The 20,545-nt window shown below is 34.4% G+C and overlaps 1 protein-coding gene across 1 annotated transcript; it reads right to left on the bottom strand.

The window, feature by feature from the left end:
• Window positions 1–4,518: 4,518 nt before the first annotated feature.
• Window positions 4,519–19,049, bottom strand: LOC122005888 (RRP12-like protein). The gene is made up of 18 exons (XM_042561130.1): window positions 18,458–19,049; window positions 16,455–17,001; window positions 14,803–15,084; window positions 14,403–14,494; window positions 11,843–12,050; window positions 11,579–11,760; window positions 11,262–11,498; window positions 10,520–10,710; window positions 9,409–9,502; window positions 9,260–9,316; window positions 9,041–9,175; window positions 8,639–8,704; window positions 7,561–7,674; window positions 6,263–6,424; window positions 6,061–6,189; window positions 5,862–5,963; window positions 5,266–5,345; window positions 4,519–5,182 (listed from the first exon to the last, which is right to left on the bottom strand). The coding sequence occupies exons 1-18, from the start codon at window positions 18,980–18,982 to the stop codon at window positions 4,912–4,914; spliced, it is 3,474 nt and encodes a 1,157-aa protein (XP_042417064.1). The 5' UTR covers window positions 18,983–19,049; the 3' UTR covers window positions 4,519–4,911.
• Between the last annotated feature and the right edge of the window lie 1,496 nt (window positions 19,050–20,545).

The following is a 20,545-nucleotide window of genomic DNA, read 5'->3' as shown; positions in this document are numbered from 1 at the left end:
CGCTAACCCTTGCACTTAATTGTGAAGACTCATCTGCAGCCAATCGGGTTCCTTCTTATTGGTCGATTGACTATATCCTATGTATCCTTGTTTTTCAAGGCTTTGATCTCTTCATAGACTGCTATATGTCAATATTTGTGTTTAAGAGTCTTGTCAATATTGGTTGGTTCTGTTATTTTTACAACCAAGTAAGTTCTTTCTTGCTACTATGTCCCATGTATCATTGTTTTCTAAAACTTTGATCTCTTCATAGATCATTGTACGTCAATGTTTGTGCTTAAGAGTCTCGTCAATATTGGTTGGTTCTGCTGTTTCTAAGAGATTTGTTACCAAAGCACACATATGTCCAGATAGATGAGAGTATCCTAAAAAATCTGAGACAGGATGTTGAGTACACAGACAAGCACCCTTACGAAGTTCGATTGACATATCCAATTATGGCAGTTTAGTATCATTAGGCCCAGAACTTGAGCCAGACGAGTGAGGCGCTGGAGATATTAGATCAGACTTGGTTTCTATGTGCTTTCTTCTACCGTAAGTCACTAGAAAAAATTCAATGGGTTTGGAAATTTTGGGTACTGGAGTGATACAGGAAGATATTTGAGGTGATTATAGATTTTCCTGACTTTGAATTTCTGGATTTGCAGATGGAGGGTAATCTTGAATTTTGAATTTCTAGGTCTCGTGGAAGTAAGATAGATTCCTTATTTTGTGGAGTTAAGATTTCCCCCGAGCTCAATTAAGAGGTGGATTTGTTTCCCAAAAATATTCCCAATTAGTCAAAGAAATATACGGTATGGCCAAATTTCTAAGGTAGAAGGCTTCAAATAAAAGGATTGATGTTAATAAAAGATGACGTTTCTAGAGATAAAATATTTTCTCTTTGAAAGAGAATAACATCTATAACTTTTTTTTTAGTGGAAGAGTATCCAATAAAAATGCACTTGTGACTTCTAGGATTTAATTTAGACCTAAGATGATTATGAATATGAATGAAAATCGAGCATCCAAATATATGTAAAGGAAGATCAGAAAATATATGAGATTTTGAAAATATTCTTGAAGAGTGAAAATTGGGGTTTTAAATTTTAACACCCAAAATGGTAATCGATTTATCAAATAGCAAGAAGTTAAAATAGCATCCTCCAAAAATGTTTATGTAGATTGCTAGTAAAAAGTAGTGTGCGATTAACTTCTAGAAAATGACAATTTTTCCTTTAAAATACATCATTTTGTTGTGGTGTATCGACACAAGAGCTTTGATGAATAATACCTCTTTTTGAAAAAAAAAAAAAATGATTTAGCAAGGAATTAAAAAATTCGGTTCCATTATCAGTTTGAACAATTTGGATACGAAAGTTAAATTGTGTGAAAATCATGTTATAAAATTATTCAAATATATGTTCAACTTCAGAATTTTCACGTAAAAGAATTATCCAACAAACCTTAGAATGATCATCAATAAAGGAAATAAACCACCTTTTATTTGATATTGAAGAAATTCAGGAAGAATCTCATAGGTCACTATGAACAAGGGAAAAAGGTTTCGAAGCATGATATGAATAAATTGAAAAAGGAACCATAGTGTGTTTAGCTAATTGTCAGAATTCACACACAGTGATCTGAAGGAAGAAACAACAAAGAAAATAAGCGACGCATATAAGAGAAGCTAGGATGGCCAAGGTGGTGATGGAGTAGCTTTATTTGGTGGTGGCAGTGAGAAGAGATTGAACTGCAAACAACTTGATAACAGCAAACCTAAGAGTTAGCACATAGAAAGTAGTACAATCCAGCCACCTTAGCAGCATGCCCAATCATCCTCCTTGAATTCCGATCTTGAAAAACACACGAGTTTTGGGAAAAATTAGCCACACAATCTAAATTCCAAGTTAGTTTGCTAATTGAGAGTAAGTTATATGACAACTTGGAAACAAATAAAACTTTATGCAGCAAAAGATTGGGACTAAGAGTCGCAGTGTCAATTCCCACTACTGGTGAAACATATCCATCCGCTAAAGTAACAGTACGGTTACCAAAACATTGATTGTATGAAGAAAAAATAGTATAAATACTCGACATATGCTCAAAAGCACCTGAATCAATAATCCAAGACTCACCTAATGTGACTGACTCATTCATAGTAGAGGAGGAAATACCATGAGTCATCAAGGATGTAGAGGATGATAACATTTGACCAATGCGATCGAGTTGGGCCTGGGTGAAGGTTAAAGACGATGAGGATGCTGCATTGGATTTGGCTGCAACCAGAGGCTTGGATCTGTCGCTCTTGCATTGGTTGCGTGGGACCCAATCTGTGGGTTTACCGTGAAGCTTCCAACAGGTATCTTTGGTGTGATGGGGATGGTTACAATGATCATACCAAAGAGGTTTACAAGTGTCGTGAGAGTTGGGGTATCAAGCAACCATGGCAGATGCATCGGAATTAATGGACGAAGCAGAGGGCTTGGAGGAGCCACCAAGCATGATGTGGCGACGTTGTTCTTCACAACGAACCTCCAAAAAAAATAGCATCAAGACTCGGGAGTGGTTTAATGCTTAGGAAGTGACCATGAACATCATTGAGAATAGGATTGAATCCGGTCAAAAAATCGTAGGTCCATTCTTTTGCAAGTAATTTACAATAGATCTCATTGCTGGCCATATCAGTCCAAGTCGGATGAGTAATTCTTGCTAGAGTTTGGTTAGAGAACTGAAATATTGAGTGACTATATAGTCATCTTGACGCAGATTTTGGGAACGATGTCACAGATCAAACATTTGTGAAGAGTCCTCCAAATCCGAATAGGCCAAGTTAATTGCGTCCCATATTGCTTTCACCGTCAGATAGAGGAGAGAAATCTCAGCAATGGTGTCATACATCGAGTGTAAGACTCATCCATGTCATTACCATGGAGTTCTAGATGTCCCAAGTAGCAAAGGAATGGTCGGTTCAAGATAGCTTGGGAATAGAACCATCGAGATAGCTGAAATAGCCCTTCCCTCGAATGATAAATTGGACAAATCTGGACTATTGAAGATAATTGAGCTTAAATCTAGTGATTTAGAAGGGTAAAGAATTATCGAAAGCAGTGGGAATGGGGTTTGATTGACCAACGTCTGAAGATACATTAGAATCATTCATCCTGCTCACTCCTAAAAAATAAGTTTCCTCAAAAAATGCTTTTATTGTTCTCATACCATGAAGCACTAAAAATAGGAAGAAACTCATAACTAAACTATATTATATCTTATTATCTAATGAATTACAAGAACATATATTATAATTATATGTTTACAAGAGATAAAGATAAGCTAGAGATAAAATAGGAGATAATATAAGAAGATAAGATATTCTACAGGTGTACTACTAGAAGGGTTTACAGGTTTTAGATAAATGAATTACTATGATCTGGGAATTAAAACTCCTGGAGAATGAACAAGTTGATTAGATTATAAGTTGTTTTCCTAAAAATAAGGTCCAAGTGGCAGTAATATCCTTGACACAAGTAACAGTAATCCAAATAGCCATAAATGAATTATCAAAAAGATGTTCAACTTCTTTTTATTTTGTGCAATTCCTTTAGCAATGAGACCCAGTTATTCGGTTTTGCCCTTTTTCTCTAGTAGGATTTGATTTCTTCACAATAATCACAGATAAACTGATTGACTTGCTACCTTTAAATCACTACGATGCTTTTGATTAATCTACTCGGAACTTCTGCTCACGGTAATTACAAGGTTTATGCAAACACAAACCAATGAACTAATTAGCAGCATGCAAATGGTTGTTCATGTCAGCAGTGCTAACAAAGAACTTTACAAACCACGAAACAAGGTCCATCAGTTCTGGTAATGAGATGTTTAATCGTTTAAAGTCTTCACTTTATGTCGGAAAGTATTTTAAATCAGAATTTATTGCAAAATTGATCATTGAGGGATCAGAGTCAATATTGTTTTTTGGGGGGGACTAAATGCTCTCTTCTCCATTAAAGATATCTGATTGTTAATTGATCAAGAGTATACTGGAAGAGTGTGCATGTTTGATCATCAAGGAGTCTTCTATTCGGCTGAACATAAGAAAAGCTCTGGATTACAAACCCGTTGTGGTGTAGAAACTCATCTCACGATTGACACTTCAAACAACTTCATAGCATAATTTACCTTGCTAACCAAAACCCTAACAACTTCATGGCAAGCACTACAGAATAACTTGAAGACAACCTACACCGAGCCTTTATGGGTGGGTATTATTGAAAATGAAGTGAACATTTAGATGATTATTGTTCTCAACTACGTACTACGTTGTAAGTTCGAGGATTGAGCCAAAATGCAGCTTGAGTTCTTGTTCCATATTATTATGCTGTTACAGTTCTCGTTTGTTCATCTTGGAATTGCAGCATTCTTTTGCACCTTATTTTGACACCGGTGCACTTTAAAGCGATGTTTTGAAAACAGGATGGAAGGGGACTGTTTGTTAATTTTTTAGAATTAACTAAATATAATTAGCTTTTCATGTTTTTAAGGTGCAAATTATAAAGAATGAATATTTAAATTATCCATTCAACGAATACATAAACAGAGTAAATAAACTAAATTCAGTTTATACATCTGGGAGCCAAAACACTACAATCCTTGCTTCCGTTACAGATTTGGCATGCTTCTGATTCTTCAGAGATGGATACGGTGGATCCACGAACGATACATTTGTACCCAACATGAACAATGTAACATAATAAAACTGGCATAGTTTCAGTGAACTATACCAAAAGCACTTGACATGGCATCCATAGTCTCAACCCTTCGATTGAGAAATCTAACTCACCCTTTTGTCGCATTTGTGTTTGGTTCGATTCATCCTTTGCGTCCATGGACACTAACAGATAGATGTACAGAGCTACTACCTCTGCTACATTATCCTGTTCTTCGTATTTGTGATTTTCTTTTGGCCTGTACTCTAGGAACTTCCTTTGTTTTCTGATTGAAATTTTTCTTACTAATCGTTCTGTTCTTGTCCATTGTCGTGCGGTCAGGAGCATGTCGATGTCTACTTCTATCTACAGGCTTCTGAGCCCTGTTTGCAATGTAAGCATTAGTCCTTTGTTTCTTCTCCCTTCCTCTTTCGCTCTTGCTACCTAACCCTGGACCCTTCTCTTCTATTTCATTACGAGTCCTTTTCTTTCCTCTGAATGAAATCAACACACCATGAGCAAGTATACAATCAAGTAAAGAAAATCTAGAGATTCTCAAGGCAGAGAAAGTTCAAACCGTTTGTAGGCAAGATCTTTCGAATTAGATTTAGCTTCATCTTTAGCTGAACCGCTATGTTTCTTCTTGTTCTTACGGGCCTGTAATTACACGCAAAATGAGATGATGCACAACTTTGAACACAGCCTACTTCAATATATTTAGTCATTACCCTATGAAAAGCTTTAGATTACTTTCACAAACAATTAACACTTCATGCAGTAATGATATCGAATACAGACGATCCCATTTCATCTTATAAACCATCTATGGTAGATTGGTAGTCAACCATCTATAAATCTTCTCCGTCCATTGAGCTCTATGATAGGTGATATCGCTAGTAACGTTCAATTTGTTCTTTCTCTACCTCTAATACCTTCCACTTTACACTATCATCCCTACCTATATTCTCTTTTTTTATCATAAAAAACTGCCAAAGCCCAAATGAAAAAAGTAGAGGATCGCACTAAGCCTAGACAAAGGATGTTATCTGGTCTTATTAATGTATCCATGGACGTTTTCAGAATTATACTAAAAAATTCATTGTCACCTTGCTAGAATTAAAGAGCTGAAAAACAATTATGACTTCCTAGATATTAATATGCCAGCTAATTTACCTGATGAATGGATTTCAAGAAAACCTTATATTTTTTGGGTGAGTTACGATCAACTGCCTCAAGACCACACTTCCTGATGAGAATGTCAAGTATAACTACAACCTGTGATCATTGAAGAGACGCTGAATCTGTTAATCACCCAGATAACAACACCAAAGGAGAAAGAAATTTAATATGTAAAATAGTACTGAAAACATACCTTTGATCTGAAATGATATTTGGTAACTTCTGACCATGGCAATATTCCTTTCAGGATATCAGGAACTAAATTATTAAGGTTCTCTAATTTCACAGAGGAAACCAACACTTTGACAAAGCCTAACGCTGCCTGTATATGTCATGCATAGAAGCAGAGATCAAAAACATTTAGCAAACAAGGGACCAAGAAGCTAAAAACTTACTTTAATAACTTCATTTGAGTTGCTTTGAAGCAAGAACAGAACAGAAGGTATCAGGTTCGGCACAGACAGACAAAACTCAGCATCGTTGTATATAAGCAATGAAAGAGCAGATACTGCACCACTCATGATGTGAGTAGATTCACTAGAGAGATAGCCCATTACCTGAAAACAATTTTATCAGGCAGAGTTAAATTAACCATGTAAAAGTATTAAGGTAACGAGATATTACTCTTATATGCCACTGAGCATGCAATAAGAAGACAAGCTCTTAATAGTGTTTGATAAAATTTCCCTGTGACCTTTAATTTCTGATAAGCTCGAATATAAACATAATTTTTCTAGACTGAATATTGTTAAGTTCCGATTTTTTTTTGGCATGCATGCAATAACTGCATGGACAATTTAAAGAGTGTCACATGGATAATTTAAAACGGATAATTAGATGGTGCAGATCCTAGATCGAATTACTATGCTTGTGAAATTGCAAGAGTTCAGTAAAGAGCAAACAATAGATACAATCCTCAATTCATTCTGTAGTAAACAGCCTGGCTCATGATCCAAGGGCAAAAGATCGAAATGGGACCCATATGGTGAAATGCAATTAAGCGGTCCATCTAAAGTGCTTTGGAACTCAGAAAAAAAATAAAGATGTTAACCCTTAAATGACATTCCATTTTGCACGCTGAGCCAGAATCTACATGCACCACAACTAATTCAATATAAAATACTACTTTCAAACTGTTATTAGCCCAAGCTATTGGGTATTTATGACTAGTAATCAGGGAAGAACTGATGCAGATTAATCCAAAGCTGGAACAAGCATAAGCTTAAATTTTCGAAGTTTAACTTCCTACAGTAGAAGACTTTAGATTTTAGATGATGTATTATTGTTCAGTTTGTTACAAAATCAAAACATGCTCCCCACCCAGATTATAGTATAGAAATTCTCCTTTATAATGATTTCTCATAAAGAAGTGCTTTAAAAAGTTGTACAAAATAAAGATAGTTAAAAAAAAATGCAAGTGTGATCTTGGCTAATACACAGCGAGTAAAAGAATATGAACTTTTGCAAGGTTTTTCAACTGGTCTAAATTATATCAGTGTAGTGAGCTGATCATATGTCCTAGAACCACAGAGGAAAATTCTTATAGAAGTTGACAACCAAACAATTTAGATTGACCAGAAATAATGGATTATTTAAGATCTATACAATCATGCAAAATGAATATAAAAGACATTAGTGATCTTGGATGTAAGCATTATCATTAGAACAGAGTACCTATTGTTTGCAAACTTACCATGACAAATAGCCGCCTAAGATCTGATTGTGAATTATCAGAATGGCAATCCTTCAGGCTACTACTAGTTGCCAATAACACATCGTATGCTAGTTTTCTGGATGCTTTCTTTGACTGCATGACATATGTAAATCAATGAGCCCAGAAAAAGACTAAAAACAACTATACTAATAACTAATAGCTCAATGTATTTTTGCAACAACAAGCAGCCATATTTCACACTATATGATGTTAGCTTAAATAAATGATTTTCATTAATAGAGATTAGAGCTATTTAAGACCTTCAGTATTAACAAGCCACATAAACTGCTTCTTATTGCATTAACTGAAATCTTTCTTTGAGCTCCCTCTATGCTTCCTACCTATAATTGTTCTAATTGAACAAAGTTATCAGTATAGCATCTACCTATCTTCTTTGAACGCCTTTGAAAACCCTTAGTAATTTCCTGGCACTGTACCCTCTATTGAATCTCCTAATTATTGGAGAATATACCCTCAACATTATAATCTATTATACTCTAGCTTTATGTAAATAGTACTTCCTGCAGCGCAAAAAGTTTCATCTAGAAGTCATGAAATGTTTTGAATCTGTTTGAATTGCTTGTAACTGATGAGGCATATGACAATCAAATAATCAATATACAGATGGAAAAAACCCAGTGTGTAAATAACAATATATTATAAATCAATAATTCCAATTAACAAGTGCTTGGTTAAGACAAAAATTTTATGAACTACTATATCTTGTGACAAAAAAATAGTAAAGAGAAATCATCAATATCACAACTGTTCACCATTTTGTTAATAAAGCTCACTGTTCCTCATCCTAACAGTTTTAAAACACCATTTTTCATATGCTACAAAATATGATATCAGAATTAAACATTGCCTTTTCCATAGGCTAAAAGTTAAGGAATACAATGTAGAGAGTTATTCAATTCACAGAGGCGAAACCAACCAAGCATGATCACATTTCCCCAATATTAATGAAAATGAGGAAAAACCATGTCAACCTCTAAAGCCAAGAAATAAAAAAATGGGCAAATAGGAAGTGATTGAGGCAAAGACAGTAAACAACCTTTAGGATGAGTATGATATCATTCAAAATTAGAAAGGCTTTTGCATTACTTTCCTCCACATTCATCTGCAAAAGAATTTAAAAACAAAAGAGGATAAGCTGATAAGTCAAAAAAAAATTATACAAGTTGACATATGAAGTTTTTTCCCACAAAAGATTGGTCTTTGGTACACTCGATCTTATAAGAACAGAAATCATCGCAAAGTATGACAAAATGTAAAAGTTGGTCGTATAATAGGGACTGGTTTCAGCAGTTTCAGCATATGATAAACTCTAGTCTCTAATTATTCATTCAAATTTTATATGATGCAAAAAAATAATAAAAAAAACTAACAGTTAAAATACTAAATGGAAAAACCAAATTGAAACAAAAAACCAGAAGGGTCTTGGAGGAGTTCTCACTTTTATTATGTGAACCAATAATAAATGGTAGCAAGATATTCGATATGTTTCAGCCTTATAATCTCCAAGGTTTTCTAAACTGTGGAGTAGATGAATCAAATCATCAGTCCGAGCAGCACAAAACCAATTATGCTTCTGCATGAAAAGAGAAACAAGCAGGTAAATAAGGAAAGAGAGACCAATGCAAGAATGTCAATTGACATCACTATATCTGCTGACCTCAATAATTTTTCTCAAAGCAAAAAGTTCATCTGCTTTATTTGTGGTATCTGTAGCCTGAGAACAAAGGTAATTTATAAATTTAAACTGCACTATGCACAGAAGGTTATTAATTTGTCGCCCAAAATAGACAAGTTGCTTGACTATACCAATAACGATGACTTGATAAAATCAAATATCAAGTTAACCAGATCCCCATCAGAGGCTTGAATGAACGAGGACACAAGTTTAACTACCAAGCACCTGCAACAAAAACAGGTTTATCGGTAATAACAACGCTTTCCAAATTAGTAGCTGCATGATAAAAAATTGTAGAAATAAATTGTTAGCTTCGTTAACAAATAACATATAGTTTTTCTTAAAACTTTCATGCCCGATTGAAATTCCAGAACACTGGCTGCATTGCAATACTTCTATGGTTGTCAATGATTAACTGATCAATGTTGTATTCTCTATTTCTCTTACATAGATATAATCATATTTGCAGCATTTACACAATTTTTTGTTGATTTCTTTCTCTTACCTCCATGATTGTGGGAGGAGAATGCTTAAGAGTTTCTATATCTTTGAAAGTTGATCGGTGTGCTAGACCGTGATTTATGGATACAACACACTTTAAGAATTTATAGATACATGGATTTACTTCTATGCCACCATTTACCTGGTACAACACATGATATTACTTCGTCATTGGTGTTTACATATGCATTTCAAAATGGTTTTGAGCCCTGTGAAAAGTATACGGATAGTTATTTACATTTCCACTTTCAATATGCAATATGTATACTCTCAAGGCAGATTTGTATGTTGTAGATGCACTGGTGTTTCCATTCTATATATATGATTTTTGTATTATGTAAATAACAGCATGAACGTTGCAGCATAACTGTCACTTGGAGATTAATGGCACATAAAGTGCCAAAGAGACTGTCATGCGTATGTGTTAGCACACATACCTTCAAGCCATTTACATAATCCAATATAAACTCAAGCCCAGCACAATATGGTTCAATTTGGTGGTTCTCAGCTATGAAAACAAAGTTCCACCACAATAATCATTGAATTGGCATAACCTTAGATTGTTCATTACAAACATAAGCATCCCTACCATTGACATTAATCATGTTATCAATGACATCTCGTTGTTAGAAGTTTCAATGCTCATTCACAAACATAAAAAAAAATTGAAAAAAAAATGAAATGAAAAGAAAAATAAAATGTTAGATAAATTTGTTAATATATTAAAATATAGACAAATACCTTTCTTGGATTTTCTCTGTTGTACTTGTTTCCTGATTCTCTTCCTTTTTGTCAGCATTTTCAGTGTCATCCTCACAGAGTTTATTAGATTTCTCTAATGTATTAAATTGATCAAACTTTTTCAACAATGATAGGAAAAATTTATGAAGATCATCACTCTTGACAAGTGAAGACAATGACTCTATCGCATCCTGCAAAAAATAAACCCAGGCTAACTCAGTGCATATAACTCTATAAAAAAGTGAAACAAATGCATAAGGCTGCTGAAGGAGCGTATAACCTGTGCAACATATTTTAAAGTCTATTTCAATATCAAACACAACTTGAAAAAAAAATAGAAGAACTACAGATTTGTAATGAAGAAACAAATATAAAGTTACAAGTATATGTGAAGATAACTTTTTTTTTCTGACAGCATAATTTTCTTGTCATCCCTCAGTTATATAGATAAATAAATTTCTCACACAAGATTATTAGTTCTCACAGGCCACTTAGGAACGCGTTACCATCTACCTCCTCTAGCTTACCTATCTCCTTTACCCTAACAACAATACCGTTATCATTTTCTTTCTCCCACAAAATTAAATGCCAAATGAGAACAAAAAGGCTGTCAAACTTGAAGACAATAGAAGTAATTAGATCACAGAATTTAAAAAGTCATCCCTGTATAAATGAAACATTGTGTCTTCCTGGCAAAAACTTTGAAAACCAAGAAATAGTATTGTTAAGATGGATTGAACACCTTCAGAACAGCATGCTTTTCAGGAGGAGCACCAAAGAAAACATCTGCAAGAGTCTGAATCAAAACCATAGAATTGGATGTCAAAGCCTCTATGTTTTTCGATGCAGTTTCCTTTGTATACTCAATAGCGAAGCTTTGTGACTTGTTGGAACTTTTCAATCCAAGACTATCCACCATGGCATGCTGATTCATATCTTGCTTTGCCCGAAGAACACCTAAATTCTCCATCACAAGTGTCTGCATTAGCACAACAGTGAAGGAAAGGCAGTAATTAGCTAAAAGGTCAAGCAATCAAACAATATCGATAATAGCAGTACCTGCAGGCTTATTGATATGACTTCATGCAAAGAGGAATCATTTTTTATAAGATCTAGAAGTGTCTTGGCAAGGGAATCAAAGCTTTCAGAAGTATCAGTTGGATAGTGACAAAAAGCAGGAAGCAAATCCCACAATTGGCGTACATATGTTTTGAGCCTCTGTTGTAATCTTGTACTGGTGACTAAAGAATAAAAACAGAAGGCAAGGTAAAACAATTGTGAAGTGTAAGTATTGGAGTTAATTAGTATAGGTTTAGTAAATACCTTCAGCACAAGCTTGTTGCACACATTTAACAAGTGGGAATATGTGTTCCATGAAGAACTGTAATGATGCTCCACGCATATTTTTCTTTAGTATAGGTATCATCCAAATATTTGAAATTGTAAATTTATTTTCATTGAAAGATAATGGAATTGATATAAACACCTCGTGACCTAAAGCAGTCACAGCAGATCCAATACATTCACAAAGCTGAATTCAAAATAAAGAAAACAGATTAAGCGGCGCTGAAATTTACACAAGACCTTACAATTAGCAGAAAATTATTCTAAAGTATTGTAGATTAAATTTTAATCAAGAACAACTCAAAACAAATCTCCACTTAACTACAATTAAACTTATTACGACAGATTAATTTGAGATGTGAAAAAGTCTTATTATTTTCGGCATCAGAGACGATATGAGAGAAAAAAAAGGAGTACAAAATGTGCACAGTTTTGGACAAGTGCATATATCAAAATCTGCAATCTGTATTGCACAAAACAGGCAATACCAAACTGTTCTGAAGATCATCAACACAAGCTTTGAAACAGATGAACTACTGGCAAAACCACCAACAAAGCTCCATTTCTTGCTCTTTGAAACAGCAGCACTACCAGGGTGGCTTGAGAAAGAAGACCTGTTGCTTCATTAGGAAGAGGTAATGTCCTATGAATCTTGAGATATTTGGGACGTGAGTTAATGTTTTACTTTTATCCTGTAAAGCATTGCTTGTTGATTGATCTCATAAGTCATAACTATTTTGTTTGAATGGTTGAGGCATCAAATAATTGCTGAGGTGCATTCCTTAGTCATGTGAAATTGTGTGAACAAGGCGTCATCTTGACTTGTGGAGGTGTTGGTTGATTCCTTGACAAACTCTCATTTTGGCATTAACTGACAGTGTTTAATAAACATTGATGGATATGAGCTTGTGTCTTGTGCCTGTCAATTTGATTAGTGTGTTCAGCTACAACTAGAAAATTCAGTACTGTAGTCAATGTGTTCATAGCAAGTAGGAGCATGCGAGCTCTTATTCATCAGAACTGCCTGCAGCAGTAACTGTCACAAAGTATAGAGCCTTGAAATACTGTGAGCCTCTAGTGTTTGCCTCTTGTTGAAAAACATAATACTTTGTATTTCTGCGGATGATTGGATGAGTCAAAGCGAAAGACGAGCATTTGAAAGCTAGATGGTGAGCATTATTTTTATGCAGTGATGGCGATCATTTGAATATGAATCTGCATTCTTTTGCTGTCAATATTGGACTTATCCATGAGTTTCATGTTTTGTTAAATTCTTTAATGATTGATTTCTTGGTCCATAGATGATATGTGAGTTGATTGAATCTGTGTAAGTTATTTGTTGATAATCTGTATTTTGGCCAGGAGATGAGTTGATGATTTGTGCTTTATAACTTGAGTTATCGTTATTAATTTGAATCTAGATTACTTGATTTATGATTTGCGTTGTTGATTCAAGAATTATGATTTGCTTATATCTCTGATTCATGATATAAGTTGAAACTTGGCTTGTTGGTCTATTTTCTGAGATGATTTTTGACATCATTATTCAAGTCAATTCAAAATAACTTTAAATGCGAAAATAAGCATGATTAGTTTCTAACAGAAAGAGAGTGTTGACCTAGTTAAATTCAAAAGTGCTTCCCGTACCAATCATGGAGGCTTCTGGCTCCACCAAAAGAGGGTGCCTAGAAAAAGTGCACCCATGAATGCATGACATTAATTTTCCTTTTTCCGCTAAATTTTTTCAGTACCCCTTGAGATTTATTAACTCTGGAAGTTTCTGGTTCTATTAAATTAAGCTACACATGACCTACCAACAGTAAAAAAGCAAAAAACAAAAATTGCTAAAAAAGAATAGAAGTTTCTGTAACTTCAGCGTAAATCAAATGATCCACCGGTCTTAACTTTGTTAAATTAATTTTCCATCAATCTGATCTGTAAAATTCTTGCAGTTCACAACATCTAGGTCATTCAATCAAAGGTGTCATGCAATCTGCTAAATTATCACATTGCAGCAAAGGTGATAACCCTCACCCCGGGCGCCCATCCAGGACTACCCCATGCGGAAGAAAGGTAAATCATGGGAGCCTTCACCCAGCACAGTGGCCCTTTGCATGGGTGTTAAATTATCACATGAAATACAATGAAGTGGAGTGACTAGATGATTGTTTGATATAATGTGCTTACTGCCCTGAAACATCTAGCCCAGGGTTTCAATGTAAACAATAATCATATATGATTCAAATTCATGAAATGCTAATATCAAAACCATACCATCAAAGATGTTTAATATCTATCTTAACCAAGGGGAAACACCCGTGCATTAAGACTTCTTATAAGATGACCTGTTTACGGGTAAAGATAAACATGAATATGCATACATCTCACATCTATTTTTCAACATCAAAAAATGAAAACTAACATGTTTACTAGTGGCTGCCTGAATGAAAAGAGAATATACTTTAAAAAGGAAATTGTTTGTCTGAAGCAGCAATTTGAAACTTAATATTGAATTTAGGGAAGCATCATTTGAACTTACAGATTCCATTGAAGGTGAGTTTGCATCAGCTTTCCTTGCATACCGTGATAATTTAAGCAATATATCCGTCATAAATAGGTTTGACATCTTACCTATAGTGAATCATGGAAAACAATTAGCATGAATATTGTTTGACACAATTATCTATTTATGCATTATCAGTTAAAATGGAAGGAAAATCATTGTAATGCATGTGATACAAACAACATAGGGTCAAAATGAATATAGAGTACAATGTCTGCATATAATCATGAACAGTTTAATTTACGTGTGTTGAAAATTATTATCAGTAGTCAGAAGGAAATATAAATGAATAAACTTTAACCGATTAATTTGTAGTCAAAAGCAGGAGCCATGAATTTGAATGAAAGTGTTGGGGAAAATCAATAAAAGAACATACCAAGTTTAAGAAAGAAAACTGAAATTACACCAAGCATATGTCCAGTGGGAGAAGTGCAAGCATCAAGCAAACTTTTTATGCTTGAAATGATATTTACAATTGCACTTATCTCAGGGCTGCTATGTTCAATTCTTTTCTTTTTTTGATAATTGCTATGTTCAATATTATCACATGATTGGTTTGCAATAGGCAGTGAAAGGCTTAAATCAATCTGAACATTAATCAAGTCTTTCAAGATTTCAGCAACAACTTCTGATATATCGTCATCAGCATCCAGATATCCTGCAAAGGCTCCAAAAAGGATTGAAAATAAGTTTAAGAGAAAAAAAAAGGAACTTCCTGCAAAAGTTATATATAGACAAAAAATCCATAGAAAGTTGATTAAGCAAGTATACAATGAAACCTCACCAATACTATGTGCATGCAAATCAGGATAAAAAAGAGAATGGTTTATATGAGATTTTTGCCGAACGATTAATGTTTATAATAAAAAGTGATAGTCAATAAATTTGACTTTAGGTGATTGTCGGTGGGTAATTCAGTGCTATGAGCTATGAATACTAAAATTGTGAACATGCAAATCAGAATTAAAAAGATCCAATGGTGTATAAGAGACTTTTCTATATTAAGACAAGAGATGACCCAGCCCTTAAAATTTAAGACACATGCAATAGTCAATAAATTTGACTTTAGAAACCCTGAGAGGGGTAATTAGTTATCAAGTATGAACAATGAATAATATAATCAAGAGTATAACCGATGGGCAAGATTGCCAATATAATGTTTTGCATTACTTATATTGCATCATGATGAAGTATTATTAAATACCTTTTAATGAAACAGAAATAAAATATTGCTTTCCATAGTATCATACTCGAATAGGCATTCAATTAAATCATCATGATTATATACCACAAAAAGGCAGGAAAAACTGGAGTTTTGAAAGCAACCCAGTGAAAAATGAGAAAGAAACTCCGCCCAACTTTTAAGGTACAAGCATGCACCCACCATGTACCCCAATTATCTTTACAAGTCAGTATCCACTAAGCGGGCCCCTCTTGAACTTGAATGATACTTTATCAATCTATATATCATGATTCACATTGGGCAGAGGTTTACCACATACTGAAATTTTAATCCAAATTGAAACTAGTCTAATCACTTATACAAGGATCAAGGTTTTACATCAATCACAATGAGAAATATAAATCCCAATTGAACCACAAAATGAAGCTAAATATTGTAGAAACATCTTCAACTAACAAAAATATCTAGTGAATTAGCACATAAATGATTGATGCATTTTATGGCTATTTACCCCGAGCATAATAGAGATCGAGAAGATCCATAATATAAGTATAATGGAAGAAAGGGTTACCAGAAAACTAACAGTTCAAATATCATAATGATCCAAAATTGCTAACAAGTGAAGCTGATGCTTTCAACACGATCACAATAAAGGAACAAGGAAAAGGTAAAAACATTAAATTAAATTAAATTTGAATGCCCTTAATATGAACTATAAAGTAGAAAATGCGATAACTATCTTCCTCAGCACACCCTTAATTATCTAATTTTGATGTTAGATCATGATTGAACTACAAATCAAAACCAGAATAAGGAGTGGAAATTACAATTGTGAATAAGTGTACCTTTAACTGACATAAAGACCACAGGAAGTTTGCTGATCCATATGGTGGGTTGAAAAGTATGGAGCTTGTTCAACAAATTTCTCAACAACTTCAATCGAGAAACTATTGTCTCGTCAGGATTCTTCTCAGTAGAAGATAAATAAGATGTAAAAGCAAATATGATTTTGTCTGATTCAGTCAAAAGAATATTAGCTTCTGTTTGTTGTATTAAAGAATCAATAAGTTCAATGACATGTCTTGTAAGCGACGAGGAAGCACAACTCAAGAACCTCTGAGCATCAGAAAAGATCTCCATCCTTACTTTCTCAGATAGGTACGGGACAATAAGTTTAAGGACTATAAGCATATGGATGATTTCCGGATGTTCACTTTTGGGTAGCTCTTTCAAATCAGTCACACCAGACATTTCAGTAGTACACATTTCTGCAGCCAAAGATATGTATTTCTTGTACAAAGATAACATAACCTTGCTCGCCTTTTTGATGATGCCAAAGCTCTTGAATACTTCAAATACCTTCTCAACAGATACTTGGGCAGATCTCCGCACCTAGATCATAAAGAAAAGGCATATCTCTTGGCAAACAAGAATAGTCACTTACAAATAATTCATGTAAAAATCAAAATGACAAAATATACAAATATTACTCAAGCAAAAAAGCAGAATTAAGCAAGCAATGAAGCATGATTGATCATGAGCTCAATTTATGTCTTCAGACTTAATTGAAAGCATCTAAAATCACTGGAGGGATGATGAGTTCAGCAATATAAACATTAAAATTTTACTCCGCCTATAAAGGACAATTATTTTGCAAAATGTATATCAAGGACCATCGATTATATAAATTCAAACTAGTATAGTTATGTATTAATCATGAGTTACATTAATTACATGATTAATACATAACTGACATTTGTTTACAATATCCATCTAGAGCCCTCAAACATCACTGAACGTGATCATAAAATCATTTTAGTGGCTTATATATGGATCCAATTAGCATGAGTACATATAGAAGAGCTAAATTACAAACACAGTTGAGTTTAAATAATCCCAATACAAACCAAATTCGTCTTATATGAAAGTCACAATTGTAGAATATGGTGATTGAAATCTCATTCCTAGCTGGGTTTCAATCCCTAGACGGAACAAGACATATCAGGAGCCAATGGTGGTGTTTCAGCTGAGTGCCAACAGTAAGCAGGAAAAAAAGAGAACTAGGCGGAGAAGGAGGAGCTGTGTCTATAGTGTACCCATGAAAGAACTCACAGATTGATCAAAGTACACCCCCCCCCCCCCCTTCCCCCCAACACACACACACAAAAAAAATCAAAACTTTGGCACAGCCTATTTCCCTTCCTCCGTTCCTCTGCATAATCTAAATTTTGCAGAAACCTCCTGCAGTAGTTATCATCCTTGCGTGAACCGTTGAGTCATTGCATACAAGTTACGTTTGTCTCGGAGAGTTCTACATGCCAATCAACAGCTGCAACAAGATGTGTCGCCCATGCTAATTTGATATTATAAACAATAGAGTATGGTAACATCATAAATTGCTTGCATTAGGCAAACTTATATCAGTATGATACCTCCTAGGAAACATGCTACTCACTTCAGATACCTAGTGAAAAATCAAAATTCCTTTTTTAATTTTAATGATAATATCAATGTGCATTCTTGTCATTCACCTTTCTTTTTGAATAAGTATAAAATTCATACTACTCTCAGAATGATTGCATAAACATATTCAACTCCACAAACAATAGAAAATAGCTGTAGAAGTTAATTTGGGAAATCAACTTGGAAAATCTGGAATGATTGCATAAAAACTCCTTAAGCCATGTTTGAATTGAGGAGAAGGAAAAGTAAGAGAAAGCAAGAGAGGGATTCCAAGTCAGCTGTTGGATAAAGGTTTTTGCAAGAATGGGAGCGGAATAATAATTAAGCAGTTGTTTCTTGGACTGAAATTAGCTCAGGCGTCTAAAATACTCGAAAAAAAAGGTACCTTTGGCCGCTTATCGACAGTGAGCGCCACAAGCACTTGCAAAGGCAATTTGAAAGAAAACCAGTCCTCCAAATCCATCTGAAGCACCAAAACACCCAGAGACTTGACTATTGACCGCACAGCCCCAGTGGGAAGCTCAGTAGCCGAATCCTGAAGGCGAGCAGCAAGAACACCGGCGGCGTCTTTGGTCTTACACGGTGGAAGGGACTCGGAAGGCACGAACGGGAGAAGGATAGCGAGGAACGCAGAGAAAGTAGCGACAGCGCCATGGTCCGATGCGTCGGCATCGCGCATGGCCGTGATGACGGCGGCGAAGTAGAGCGTAGGGGTGAGGGGAAGTCCCTCCTCTTGGAGAATTGAACGGATGGCGGCGGCGGAGGCGCAGAGGTGGCGGTGCTGCGGGGCGGAGGACTTGCCGTAGCGATCCATGAGAGCCTTGCACACGTCAGATCCCGGTGTGAACCTGAGGGCTGGTTGCGATGACTCCTCTTCTTCACCGCCCTCCTCCGCCGCATGCTTCGGCATCGCTGTAGCGGGAAGAGGAACGACGACGTGAAACGAAACAAGGCAATACGGCAGCAACGGACTAGGGTTTAAACCTAACGACGTTCTCGTTAATGTGTTCAAATTTATTTATTTTTTTTAGCTTATTTCATTATTTGTTTTTTTAAAATCAAATAATAAATTAAATATTTATCTTATAGCAACGTACTCTCGCTTATAAAAAAAAATTAATTTATCTTAAATTAAAAAAATAAAAACAGTATGTTTTTTAATGTTGTAAGTCCCAAGGTATTCTTCGTGTTACATATCCTAAAAGATGGAATTAAAGGGAATCATAATAATATATATTTTTTATATAAAATAAATAGAAAAAATTACTAAGCCTTCAAATTATTTACAATATAAAAAAAAATATTAACATAATTTAATTTTAGATTTTATCAAAATTAATTATTAAAGGGTCTATATTCTTAATAAAATAATAAGATAATGTTTACTTTTAAACATTTTTTAAAAACTTTAAATGATAAAATTTTATTGAGTCCAAATCAAACCCAGCACGCCCCCAAATATTATTGAGCTACACTTGACAATCCAAAACGAGATCCATTAGATTAGAGTATCCACATTAATTTCTCTATAATATCTCTAAAATTTAAGATAAATCATCTACTTTATTAAAATTAGATAATCATTTTTCATTACACACAATTATCCAAAAATTTTCATTATCTTTATTTTTTATATTTTCTTCTCTCGTCCCTTTTTTTATTATTTTGTTCTCTCTGTGTAATATCTATTTTTTATTACTCAATCCATTCCTTTTATTTTTCTCTTTCTCAAATTAAATGATATTTTAATATTTAGGAAATGAATTCCATTCCCTAAATTTAGATAATTATTATTCATAAATCTAAATTTAGGAAATGGATATAGTAAACTATGCAAAGATTTTTTTTTACATAAAATGTAAAATTTAAGGTAAATTTTATGTTTAAGAAAGTTAATGTGGATGTTCTCACAAGCATTCTTATATTGAAACGAAAACTAGCTCTATGTGTACTCCAAAGAGTGGATTGAAGAATGGAAAATAAATCAATTGCGTAAAACTTTCCTCCAAAGGATAGAAGAGAAAAGCGAAGGAAAATAAATAAAAGAAGTAAATAATTTGGGAGGGGAGGGAAAGGTAGACCTGCCCTCGGGCTAGGTCTGAATCAGACCCGACTCGAGTTTGTAACCAGGTCAACGAGTCGGCGCCCCATTGACTTGGTTGTCGTGCCTAAATTGAGTCAATGGGTTGGTTATCCATTGACCCGGTTGTTGGACTTGAATCGTGACCAACTAACCCCCTAGCCGAACCGATTACGGTTCAATGGTCCAATTAACCGTGAACTGTCAGTTAATTTGTGTTTTCTTATTTATTTATTTATAGATGAATATTTTTAATAAATTTAAAAGAATTGTATTGGTGGGATATTAAACCTCGATCTTCTCTTAAAAGGTAAAGTATCATACTCAACTAGACTACACCAAACTTTTAATATTTATATGTATTAGTTAATTATTTAATAACTAACTATAATT

Source organism: Zingiber officinale, chromosome 7B, assembly GCF_018446385.1.
Source record: "Zingiber officinale cultivar Zhangliang chromosome 7B, Zo_v1.1, whole genome shotgun sequence".
Taxonomy (NCBI): Eukaryota; Viridiplantae; Streptophyta; class Magnoliopsida; order Zingiberales; family Zingiberaceae; genus Zingiber; species Zingiber officinale.
The sequence above is the reverse complement of the archived record's forward strand: the minus strand, read 5'-3'. Positions and strand labels throughout refer to the sequence as shown.

Excerpts from the sequence above, each read along its gene's own strand:
- LOC122005888 (XM_042561130.1), bottom strand. The coding sequence starts at position 18,982 with ATGCCGAAGCATGCGGCGGAGGAGGGCGGTGAAGAAGAGGAGTCATCG. Across the intron at positions 10,711-11,261 it reads AAAAGCATGCTGTTCTGAAG|GATGCGATAGAGTCATTGTC; the intron begins GTGTTCAATCCA and ends TATTTTTTGCAG. Across the intron at positions 9,176-9,259 it reads CTTTGAGAAAAATTATTGAG|AAGCATAATTGGTTTTGTGC; the intron begins GTCAGCAGATAT and ends CTTTTCATGCAG.